Source organism: Vulpes vulpes, chromosome 2 (assembly GCF_048418805.1).
Source record: "Vulpes vulpes isolate BD-2025 chromosome 2, VulVul3, whole genome shotgun sequence".
Lineage (NCBI taxonomy): Eukaryota > Metazoa > Chordata > Mammalia > Carnivora > Canidae > Vulpes > Vulpes vulpes.
The window spans coordinates 126,495,703-126,507,670 of NC_132781.1; the positions used below are offsets into that span (position 1 = coordinate 126,495,703).

An 11,968-nucleotide genomic window follows, 5' to 3' on the forward strand; every position below is an offset into this window, starting at 1 on the left:
GTAAAAGGAACCCCATCGTTTAGAAGTATAATTTCTGACTTATTTGTACACACAACACACTAATCACTTGTGTTTATTTTTTTATTCTTTTATTTTTTTTTATTGGACTATAGTTGACACACAATATTACTTAGTTTCAGGTGTACAAAATAGTGACTCAGCTTCTCTATACCTTACACTATCCAGACTCACCATCAGGGTAGCTACCTCTGTCACCATACAATGCTGTTGCAATGTCATTGACTGTATTCCCTCTGCTGTGCCTTTTAAGCCTGTGACTTATTCATCCATAACCAGAAGACTCTATCTCCCACTTCCCTTCATCAACTTTGTTCAACTCTCCACCCCCCTTCCCACTGGCAACCATCAATTTGTTCTCTGTATTAATAGGCCTGATTCTGCTTTTTGTCTGTTTGTTTATTCATTTGTTTTATTTTTTTGGATTCCACATAGGAGTGTTTAAACTGGGCATATTTTGCATGTTTTTCCAAAACTTTAAAGTGCTATATTTTTCTTTATGGTATTTTAAGTAGCTGTTTATGATTTGAGACAGACTTTTTCATTAGCGCTATAACCATTGTTTATTTTTGTTGTTGTTCCCACAAAAAAAGGTACAGCATTTGATCTGTCTTGCACATGAACTGGCCATGATAGTTAATGGGATTCATCTATGTATATGAAGAGTATATTTTCAAGAAGCAAAAACAAAAAGTTTTATTATGACTACTTTTTTTTACCTTATAGAGAAAAAGAAATTAGTTACTATTCCTTATTTTAAATATTCCTCAATTCAGTAACTTTTTAAAATAATTTTTTAAGTTTTTATTTAAATTCCAGTTAGTTGACTTAGTGTAATATTAGTTTCAGATGTACAATATAGTGACTCAATACTTTCATATATCACCACCAATTAATAAATGAATGAAAATAATTTTTTACAAATAAAAAATATATAGAGATTCCCTTCTTCATTTTGACTTCAGAATTGAAAATCACTGGCATTTGAGTACAGTGATGATTTTTTAAATTAGCAGGCTGATTCCTCCCCCAGAAAATGCTTTTGCTAATGCAGTCCTGGTGACAACATAGAATACCTATTTTGGGGGGGGTACACCTTGGATGACGTGGACTTTGAAAATCCAAGTTACACCCTAGATTCCATTCCCCTGTGGTTGCTCATCTGGACCACAGACATGCAGGACCTGTCTGCAAAAGACCTAGGCATCAAGCAGGCTCCACCAGTGAATCATCCCTTTAATGTAGCAAAACCTTAGAGGGAAGACTAGGGAGGATATATTGGTTGTTAGGAAAACGTAGACTACAGCTGGGAAAGGACATCCTCAATTAATAAGATCTAAGGTGCAACTTACATAATTATTCTAATTTTTAAGAATGTTGGAGAGCATGAAGCATTTCTTTAAGTTGGTAAGAGGTCCCAATAAATGCCTAAATTGTAAAGATTTGCATATGGTTTTAGAATATGATTTATAAAGAAGGTGGAGATCCCAGCTCCCTTGATCATGTCTATATATATATGTCTCAGTGTGCGTTTTAGTGCCCTGGGAAGTGTCTTGACACAGAACCTGAGCCGGACAAAGCAGCCTTGATCTGAGTGAGCTAACTGGCACCATGAAAACATTGAGTGTCTTTCTGCTCCTCTCTCTGGCTCTTTTCAGCATTTTCTCAGGTGAGTTGTTTTTTTTTCTTAAAGTTATAATACAGTGTTCATAGCAAACTGGAAATAAGGATATTTGTCTACCATATTTCAAATTCTAACAATTTTGATATTAAAGACCAATTCTGAGATCATTATAATAGTGATAATGACTGTGATGATGAGAAAGGTGATAGTAATGATAAAAATATTTTTTGTTGAGCATATTCTATATTTTAAGAATGTACTGAGGTCTTTTATACATTATCTTCAATAGACATGCCAAGTATTCGTATCTATATTCTACATATAAAAAAAAAAACCATGACACATAGAACTTAAGAGAATTGGCAAAAGACTTGTAAGTAGGAAGTAGAATTTATAACTTGAATCCAAGACTTCTGAACAGTATAGATGTTTGTTTCATAGAACTAGTCTGGAGGACGAGTAATTTGGTTTCCAAGACAAAAGAAGAATTTCCTGTCCTCATTATTCTTATAATTAAGATTCAAATAACTGAAATTGAAATAAGGAGGAAAAAGGCAGCCCAGAGAATGCTTCAGAAAAGTTATGGAATCCTAAAATGCAGAAACATTTATGCTGGTGGTGAATTAATTCTTCAAACAGGGGAATATCTTTGGCTACTTTAATGAGCAATAGTCATAGATTCTATCAATTCAGATTGTTGAAAGGATAGTTATAGTTCAATCTGATATTTTTTATCACAGCATTGTGTGAATAAACAGGGCCACTGTACCTATTTCTTTCCTTCTTTATTATTCTATTCTTTGCTGTTTCAGTGTGAGAAGTGTTGTTGGCATTAGGAGTTCCACAGCAATGGCCAGAAATCAAGATTCAACAGCTCATACCAGAACTGAATCTAAGACTTTTATTGTATCTGTATTTTAAGCCACTGAGCTGGGATCCCTGGGTGGCGCAGCAGTTTGGCGCCTGCCTTTGGCCCAGGGTGCGATTCTGGAGACCCGGGATCGAATCCCACATCGGGCTCCTGGTGCTTGGAGCCTGCTTCTCCCTCTGCCTATGTCTCTGCCTCTCTCTCTCTCTCTGTGACTATCATAAAAAAAAAAAAAAAAGGAATGGTTTAAACCACTGAGCTAATTAGCCACAACTTAAAATCACATACATAATCATAAAGATGGAAGAGAGAGAAGCAAAACTGTATTTATGGACATTTTTTTCTCTTTCAAGAATTTAGAAAGCTGTAGCAAGAGAAATATATCGCAGAAAAGAGAATGAGTTTGTCCTTACAAGTCTATATTTGGGTCTATATTTAAAGCTGGTTGAGTATAAAGGGCAGAAGAGTAATTTGGGGATCAAAGAACAAACAACAAAAGTAGTGCCTTCCCCAGCTGCCTGTAACAAGGACTTTGGGGAGAGGCTGCAGGCACTGAAGCCTGGAAGGTCAAAGTTAGAGGAAACTTTCCAACCCAACTTCTCTACAGTGAAGCCAGAGATAATAGGTAGGTCATTCCCATAGTAAATTAATGACTCAACCAGGACTGTCATATGAATTCCCGAGTCCTTTAACTATTTCCTCTAACTTCCCCTCAACCTCCAAGAAATATTCTCCATCAGGGTCCTGTCCTTATATCACTTTTGACGTTTCTACAGAGGGCACCTTTATTCTGCAAATCCTGCTTTTCACACATTCAGAGACTACATTGTTTGGATTTTGTGCTTTTTTTTTTTTTTCAGGTGTCTTCAGTCAAGGAGGACAGGTCAGTGTATGTTTTTTATCTATTCTTCAGACCTGGCTGGTATTTGGTTGGTATTCCCTGGCCAGAGGTTTGCCTATGGGTAAAAGAGCAGAAACAATGGACAAGCAGGACAAATACAGAAATCAGAAGTATATCATTTTTTAATTACAGTATCTCTATGAATATACTGTTTTCAGTTTCAAAGAGTCTAAATGCTCCATCCTCAGATTTTGTTAAAGTGAAATAAGTATAAATAAAAATAGGATGAATCTGGGCAGCCCGGGTGGCTCAGCGGTTTAGCGCCTGCCTTCTCCAGGGCGTGACCCTGGAGACCCCGGATGGAGTCCCACTTGGGCTCCCTGCATGGAGCCTGCTTCTCCCTCCACCTTGCCTCTGCCTCTCTCTCTCTGTCTCCTCTCTGTGTATTCTCATGAATAAATAATAAAATCTTAAAAAAAATAGGATGAATCTGTGATAGCACTAATGCTCAGTCACTGATTTCACTGTGTGATCTTGGGCAAGTTACTCAGTTTTTCTGAGCCATAATTTCCACAACTATAGAAAAGGAATAATATTATTCACATAGAATTAGATTTAAGTTATATAAACTATGTGAGAGCATTTGGCAAATTATAGAAGGATGACTTAGTGATCAATCATTAGCAACTTCTAAAGGAGTTATTAGAACAGAGGCTGTTAATTTCTGCTTAGAGAGTAAACTTGTTCAGTGTCTTGCCTTGAGTATTCACTTAAATTTAAGTACCGTTGGGATTAACAATTGAAATAGGCACAAGTTATTTTCTTTATTTGGTTGATTCTTTTTTCCAAATTAATCTACCACCTTTTTCCAGTTTTCTTGTTCTATCAAAAGACAACACAAAACAAGTGGTATTTGTTCTACGAGTCCTGGCCCTGTGTCTATATTGAACGTTTTTACTTGACTTTGGCCTTGGTTCTTGGTTAGCCCCATTGTGCTCAAGAACTCTTGGCATTAGAAGTTTCTAGACACTACTGCCAACTGATTGGATTTGGCAAAGTAGCTGAAAAACATTTTCCAACCCTAGTATACCTTCTGCTCGCATAAGGCTTTTTATTCCTCAAATTTAGCATCTCAGAAATTGAGATGCATCTTATAATGGATGATGCCTCATGATTACTGCCAGTGTGCTATATGTGCTTGTGTGTGTGTGTGTGTGTGTGTGTGTACGCATGCATGCACATATACACTTGGGTCCTAGTGCATACACACATGGGTTTGTATTGCTATATGTAATTATACATCTTAAAATTGATTTATTCTTATGTTTAAATATATATGGTAGCCAGCCTATGTTAAATATCAAAATAGAGAGAGGACATAAGATCCAGAAAAACATTCTATATCCCATTCAGTAGTAAAGTATGATGAGGCCATTACATACAAATTTAATATATATGGAATTTAACCCCAATTTTCTCATTAACCTAGAAGTTGTTTTTCTTCTTTCATTTTGGAATTCCAGATTGGATGTTTAGTGTTTCTAGGGTTCATTGAAAATCTGCTATTTATTGGTTCGTTCCTGTAGATGGACCCCAGTCTTAGACTCTGCTTGCCTGAGGATCCCAGGGGATGCTTCCTCAGTATGCAGATCCTCAGACACTATGCCAGGCTTGCTGAGTAATAACACACAACTGGGGAGTTTTGAATCTACATTCTAGGTAATTACCTGATGCTGGAAAGCACCTACTTTAGAGTGCCCACACACCCTGGAGACAGTATAAATGAGTCCTTGTTTGAATCCTTGCTGGCTATATGATCCAAGGGGTGTATCTTCCCTACTCACTGCCTTTGTTTCCACATCTCTAAAATGAAAATATGGATTCAATGATCTCTAGAACCCCTTCCGGCCTTGGGGATCTGAATCGGAATGAACCAAGCCTGCCTGACCAAGACTGCTGTCTCTTTTACGCTCAAATATTAAGGGTAGGGATGATGCCACCTTTGAGATGGCACAAAGGCTACATTTCTCTTCTGTGTGTCTGGAAGAATGCTGGCAATCGCAACAACAGACAGAAATTGAAACTATCCTTGGGAGCATGCCTACTCACGTCTGATCCAGCCAGGACAAAAGGGAAAGAGTTTTCTCTGACCCCAAAGCCAATATCTCATGCCAAGAAGTCTCTCCATGATGGAGCACCTGATGGGAAATTAGAGTTGAACAGTTTAAATTACTGACTTGTAAAAGTTTCACATTCTTTCAAAGAGAGGGTTCAAACTAAACGAAAAGCATGTTCCTGAACTTCGGGAATTCATAGTTCCATAAAATTTCCCCCATAAATTTAAGTGACTACTATGCTGCCAACTCTTTAATTTGCCAAGTAGAAACATTAAATAACAGAAATATAAAAATATAATAATAATAATTAAAGGTAAAACCACTATTTACCATCATCAGCCTTCATTAAAGAAATTATAGGGTAATACCAAAATGCTTCAAATACATGCTCTCAGAACAAGGATAGGTTTTTGAACAGAATACATTTTGCTTTCAGAACCCCTCACTCTTTGTCTTTATTTTTCTTATTTCCCTACTAAGCTGGATATTTGGGAACCATATCCTTAAGGTGCTGTTTAAATGAGTATTCCAGATTGAAATTAATATAACAAACTGCTCAAAAATAAATAATTGTCAATCATTTTCTTTTACAATAATTTTAAGATATATAAGTTTATTATTGTTGGTATTTTAAGATAAAGGCATGATAAATTTTAGTAGAGTTAGTAAAACAATGCTCCATGGCTAAAATATGTTTGGGGCTATTCATTTTTCTTAATGAGCTTGTACTAACTCATAATTAAGATACTGATAGGACACCTAAATACAACCTGGCAGTGTTAATCAGCACCTACACTTTAACTACAGATAGGGAAACAGGCTTCAGAAAGAGGACCTACCTCACCCAAGTTTAGCAACAGAAGTAAAGCTGTGCAATCAGCATCTCAGGATGCCCAACTCCACTTTGAGTGAGCGTCTGTGGATTCATGTTGCTTCATATTTTTTTTTAATTGGAGGGGAAGGGCAGATGGAGAGGGAGAGAAAATCTTAAGCTGGCTCCACACCCAGCATGGTGCCCAGTGTGGGGCTCGATCTCACAACCGTGAGATCATAACCTGAGCCAAAATCAAGAGTTGGACACTCAACTGACTGAATCACCCAGGTGCCCTTCCATGCTACTTCTGATCAGCAACAGAAAGCCATTGTGCAGGGCGTGTGAATACATATTGAGCAACATAATTTTCTGAGCAAATACATGTTAGTGTTTTCTATCCTTACTTCTTAAGCAAAGAAATACTATAATGGGATACCTGGGTGGCTCAGTGGTTGAACATCTGCCTTCGGGTCAGGGCATGAACCTGGGTTCCAGGGATTGAGTCCCACATTGGGCTCCTCGCAGGGAGCCTGCTTCTCCCTCTGCCTATGTCTCTGCCTCTCTCTGTGTCTCATGAATAAATAAATAAAATCTTTTAAAAGAAAGAGAAAGAAAAGAAAGAAGAAAGAAAAGAAAGAAAGAAAGAAAGAAAGAAAGAAAGAAAGAAAGAAAGAAAGAAAGAAAGAAAGAAAGAAAGACTATAATGAAAGCAGTAGTTTAGGGGCACCTAAACTAGTATTTTTCAGTAAAGAGGAGAATAGATGAAGTCCTACACTCTAGGGTGTGTGTGGGGTGGGGGGGTGGGGGGGTATGTGTGTATGTGTGTGTGTGTGATTGTGTGTTTGCAAACTTTCACTGGCTTTATTTGTAGAACTAAAATGCTAGACTAATATATCAATGATCCTGACTCTTTGGTTGATTTATTAACTGTACAAACTCATTTTCCAGATAATTTAAATAATCTGGTAGTCACCATTAGCAAAAGACACAGATTATTCCAGAATATTTTAGAAGGCACAGTTCTTTGAAGAACCACAAGGGGTCAGACTGATACTAAACATTGACACCCAAGTGCACAGAAGTGGTCTCTGGAAGCTGAACTGAGGAAATAAATAGATGCTTGTTAAATCCAACACCAATTTTTTAAAAAGTCAGAAAATTCACTAAAAATGAGATAAGAAATAATGGGCTCCAGAAATTGTAGACTGTGATACAATTTACATTGTTAGTATGCATAGTAGCAATCTTCCACATACCTGGAGCTTTGACAAAGTGTTTTCAAAGGATTCATTATTAAGATAATCCCAGAAGATAGGCATTGCCAGCCCTGTTAAAGATGAAGAAACTTAAGCTCAGAGCAGTGAAGTTTTTGTACAAGGTAATGTAGCTAGTCAGTGAAAGAAGCAAAATTCAAACCTAGGTGTGTCTACAGAACAATCCTGCAACATGACAGAGCAGTAGGGGGTTTTAAAAGATTGGGGGAGAGGGCAATTTCAGCTCTCCTGGATTTTCTAAATCCCTCACAGGGGAAACTTTAAAGGAGAAAAAAAACTAATCCTACCATCCCTTTTAGCCTAGACCTGCTTTGACCTCCACTGAAAAGCCAGTTGTTTGGATTCCATGTACAGAAATCTAAAATACAAACAATAGGAGAGAGGAGATTTGGACACAAGAAAAACATGACATGGGGCATCTGGGTGGCTCAGTGGTTGAGTGTCTACCTTTGGCTCAGGTCGTGATCCCAGGGTGCTGGGATCGAGTCCCGCATCGGGCTCCCCGCAGGGAGCCTGCTTCTCCCTCTGCCTATGTCTCTGCCTCTCTCTCTGTCTCTCATGAGTAAATAAACAAAATCTTTTAAAGAGAAGGAAAGAAAGACATGACATTCAGAAACCTTAGCCCACTTCTCCTCAAGTTGTGAGAGCCATGGCCTCCTTCTAGTCCCAGCCTGCTGTTTCCCCTGTTTCCCCCTGCTCTCTGCTTCACAGAGGGGATTTCTGGCTGTCCCTGCAAAGGCATCCTTTACCTTCCCCAACCTTCACGGCTCTCAGAGGTCCTTTTCTGACCCCCGTCACCATGCTGGAATTTCTCATACAGTAAGTGAAGAGGGGCCTCTGGACGTGGAGGAGGAAGCATTTAGGCAAAAGTTGTTATTTCTCCCATCCAATTGAAGAACTAGGACTGAGCTTTTTTTAGCCACTCTATTGAGTGGAAGGGTCAATAAAGGTGGAAGGGTCCTCAGAGACCATCTAGTCTGATGGTACAGTTAGAGCAAGCCTGCAATAAGAAGCTTATTTTCCATACTCCTAGTCCAGGTCTACTTCAACTATTCTATGCTGATTTTCCACAATTCTTATATGATCACCTTTGATCCTTAGAACAATGGTAGGAATGAAGCGTGGAAACCGTTATTTTTTTTCAAGTTTCTATTAAGCAAATAGAGGCTTAGATATTGAGTACTTTGTCCAAGCTAGCACAGCTGGTTAATGGTGTGTACAAAACAAATTCCTTCACAGGATTGATCGGCTCACTTCAGGTATCAGCAGGGACCAGTACAATTTGAAAGTGTGAAGTGTGTCTATGTTCTAAGGAAGTCTGGTATTCATATACCATTTGATTGTTTTGGTCTTAATTGTTGAAATTTTGTATTCTTTCTATTCCTTCCCAGGGGGCACTGGAAGGGGAAAATCAGGCTTGGGGAGGGAGGTGGTTCTAGACTCTTTCAACAGTGAAGGCCCTCCCCAACTGCCTCTTGCATGTCTGCTTTCTAAAGGACAAAAGAGGCTGGATGGCAAGATCAAAGGGCCAACTGCCAGGGAAAGGAGTCTTAAGGAGGCGTCTCTCTCATGTAAGAGACTTTCTTTTTTCTTTTTCTCACTGACAAGAGAGAGTGGGGGAAAAAGAAAAGAAAAGAAAAGGAAAGGAAAGAAAAAGAAAAGAAAAGATAAAGAGGAAGGAGGGAAGGAAGAGAAGGAAGGAAGGAAGGAAGGAAGGAAGGAAGGAAGGAAGGAAGGAAGGAAGGAAAAAGCAAGAAGCATTTAAAGTCAAAAAACAACTCTCCAAATAATTAAGTGTTGGAGCAAAACGTCATACCTTTAGTGTTTGCCTCACTCCTTATATAAGGAGTAAGTATCTGCATACATCATTAATTTACTTCTGAATACAATAACCACAGAAATGGGTTTCCTGCGTTTCAAAGAAAAAGGCTGTTACATTTAATAAGTTCTAGTTAAGCATACAAGGAAAAGCTATTTTCTATTTCAGAAAGTTTTACATTGTGCGCACGTGCGCTCGTGTGTGTGTGTGTGTGTGTGTGTGTGTGTGTGTGTGTTTAAGCTTGCCGTCCAAAGCTTCTCTTCTGAGGGATAGTTCCACAGACAGGATGCACTAATGTCACTGTCACCGTGCTTATGTTGGTAGATTGACTGTGGTGAGTTCCAGGATCCCAAGGTCTACTGCACTCGGGAATCTAACCCCCACTGTGGCTCTGATGGCCAGACATATGGCAATAAATGTGCCTTCTGTAAGGCGATGGTGTAAGTATCATACTCAACAAAATCAGGAACATAGAAAGCTTAGAGAAAATTTATCATCAATAAAAATATTATTTTACCCAAATTACTTTCCAACATTTTATTTTATATCAAATTATATATTGCTAAGTTACCATTTTCTGTTCATTCCTTTTTTTCATTTTGCTGAAAAAGAGCCTTTCAACAAAGAATAGTGGAAAAGATTATCCTTTATATGCAGACTAGTCAAACTTTACATAGTATACTAGGAAGATTCTATCAAGGACCAATATATATTGAATTTCATGTTTGTAAGGAACAGAACAGATGCTATAGATTTTAGGCAAAGATTTCAACCTTTCCAAGGATTTGGCTTATAATCAATAAAAAATGCAATCAATCGATCTTTAAGTCTAATTGATTACTCTAAAACCAGAGAAATTATAAACCTTGCTTAAGCCAGGTAAAATTCTCTCACTCCTCACCACTGTCTTCATTTTCTTATATTAGAGTTTCTTCTGTGAATGTCTTAATTTCTCTCAACTTTGCTATAAAATTTTAGGAATTTTATATTTTTAATATAGCTCCCTATTAAAAATAACAGGCCAGATACATAGAATAAAATTAATAAATATTGAATCAACACCTAATATGTGCCTACTTGCTTATGTAACGTATCTGATTAATTAACACCAAATTTTCCCAGAGGAAAGGCAGTAGGGTAAAAAGAGATTTGATGTAATTGACACATATTACTGAGAAGGACTGAATATATGACCTGCTAAAGTGCCAAATATCTGAATGTTAGGTTCAGCCTCTTATATCTTCTATCAGGACTATGACACTAGAGTCCCTTTGCCATTATCTCTCCTTCACTTTTACTTTTCTGGTTGTATACATATTTACTCTCAGAGAATGAACAATTGAAAACAAAAGGTCAAACCTGGGTAAAATTCTGAAATTTGTTTTAAGATTCCTGTTTTCTGTAATTTGTCCAGATGTCATCTCCAAGTACATTTAGTTGCCCTCTGCCAAATCATAAATGTGGATACCTGTAGAACCAAATGATGGCATGGATTCTAAATAGTTAAACCTTTTTTCAACCTTTGTCATGAATACTAATGATGTTGCACTGAGCATACATATGTATTTCTCTTTTATAGGAAAAGTGGTGGGAAGATCAATCTAAAACATCAAGGAGAATGCTGAATTTTCTGCAGTGTTTGTGGTGACTTCTAGCCACTTCTTTTCTCACTTCTGTTTTCCTCGAATGGGTTCCTTAAATTTATAAAGATATACTGTCTACACTGCCTGGCTCTTGGGTAGTTCAATATACATCTACTCCCCTGGCTTTGCTTGTCAATAAAGTAAATTCTGTAGAATCATTGCTGTGTTTTTACTTTGAGATGAAGAAGACATACAGATACAATATGGAATAATTGACCTGGCATAAACTTGGATAAAAAGACCTGTGTTTTTTTTTTGGATCTAAATCAACCAAGCAGTCACTGTGGGATCTTGGGAAAATCCCCTTCCCTCCCTTATTCTTGAAGTTGCCATGTAGATGATGAAGGATTTTTAACAATGTGACAATACATTAGGTTTACAATTATTTTGCAATACCTATTATTTAAGTCATAGGTCACATAATATCGCTCCTTCCTAATTTCAGGAAAAGTACTTTATATAAAACTAAAACATTCATCCTCTCTAGACCACGGTTTTCTCATCTCTTTGGAATGGTACATTTATGCACATAGATATTACCTTTTATGTATACCTTTTATGTATATTAAGTCAGACCTAACCAAACTAGGGGATACATCTGGTATTTAGATAAAGAGCCAGAGAGATTAGGTTATGCTAGGGAAAATATACACCTTCTACCCTTTCAAGTGTGGGATTTGTACTCTTCGATGCTTAAAGAGTATTCCCCTTGCTGGAGAAAAAGGCCCACTGCTCATTAATGAAATTAAGCTTTTCTTCTCCTTTTTAGTTTCTACTCCCTGATAAAATTTAGTTACTTCCAATGTAGACACACAGGTATTCTGCGGAGTTTGGAAACTGTCATTGTGCATCTTTGAACATATTGCCTCTCGATGTGGGCCACTCCTCCCTCTCCTATTGGAACCATCCCCTCCAGCTGGGCCAGGGTCCTGTCAGCTGTCCACACAGAA

The 11,968-nt window shown here is 37.7% G+C and overlaps 1 protein-coding gene across 1 annotated transcript; it reads left to right on the top strand.

Annotated features, from left to right (window-relative positions):
• Positions 1 to 1,629: 1,629 nt before the first annotated feature.
• Positions 1,630 to 11,000, top strand: LOC112907689 (serine protease inhibitor Kazal-type 6). The gene is made up of 4 exons (XM_025982998.2): positions 1,630 to 1,687; positions 3,371 to 3,393; positions 9,700 to 9,815; positions 10,955 to 11,000. The coding sequence occupies exons 1-4, from the start codon at positions 1,630 to 1,632 to the stop codon at positions 10,998 to 11,000; spliced, it is 243 nt and encodes an 80-aa protein (XP_025838783.2).
• The last annotated feature ends 968 nt before the right edge of the window (positions 11,001 to 11,968 follow it).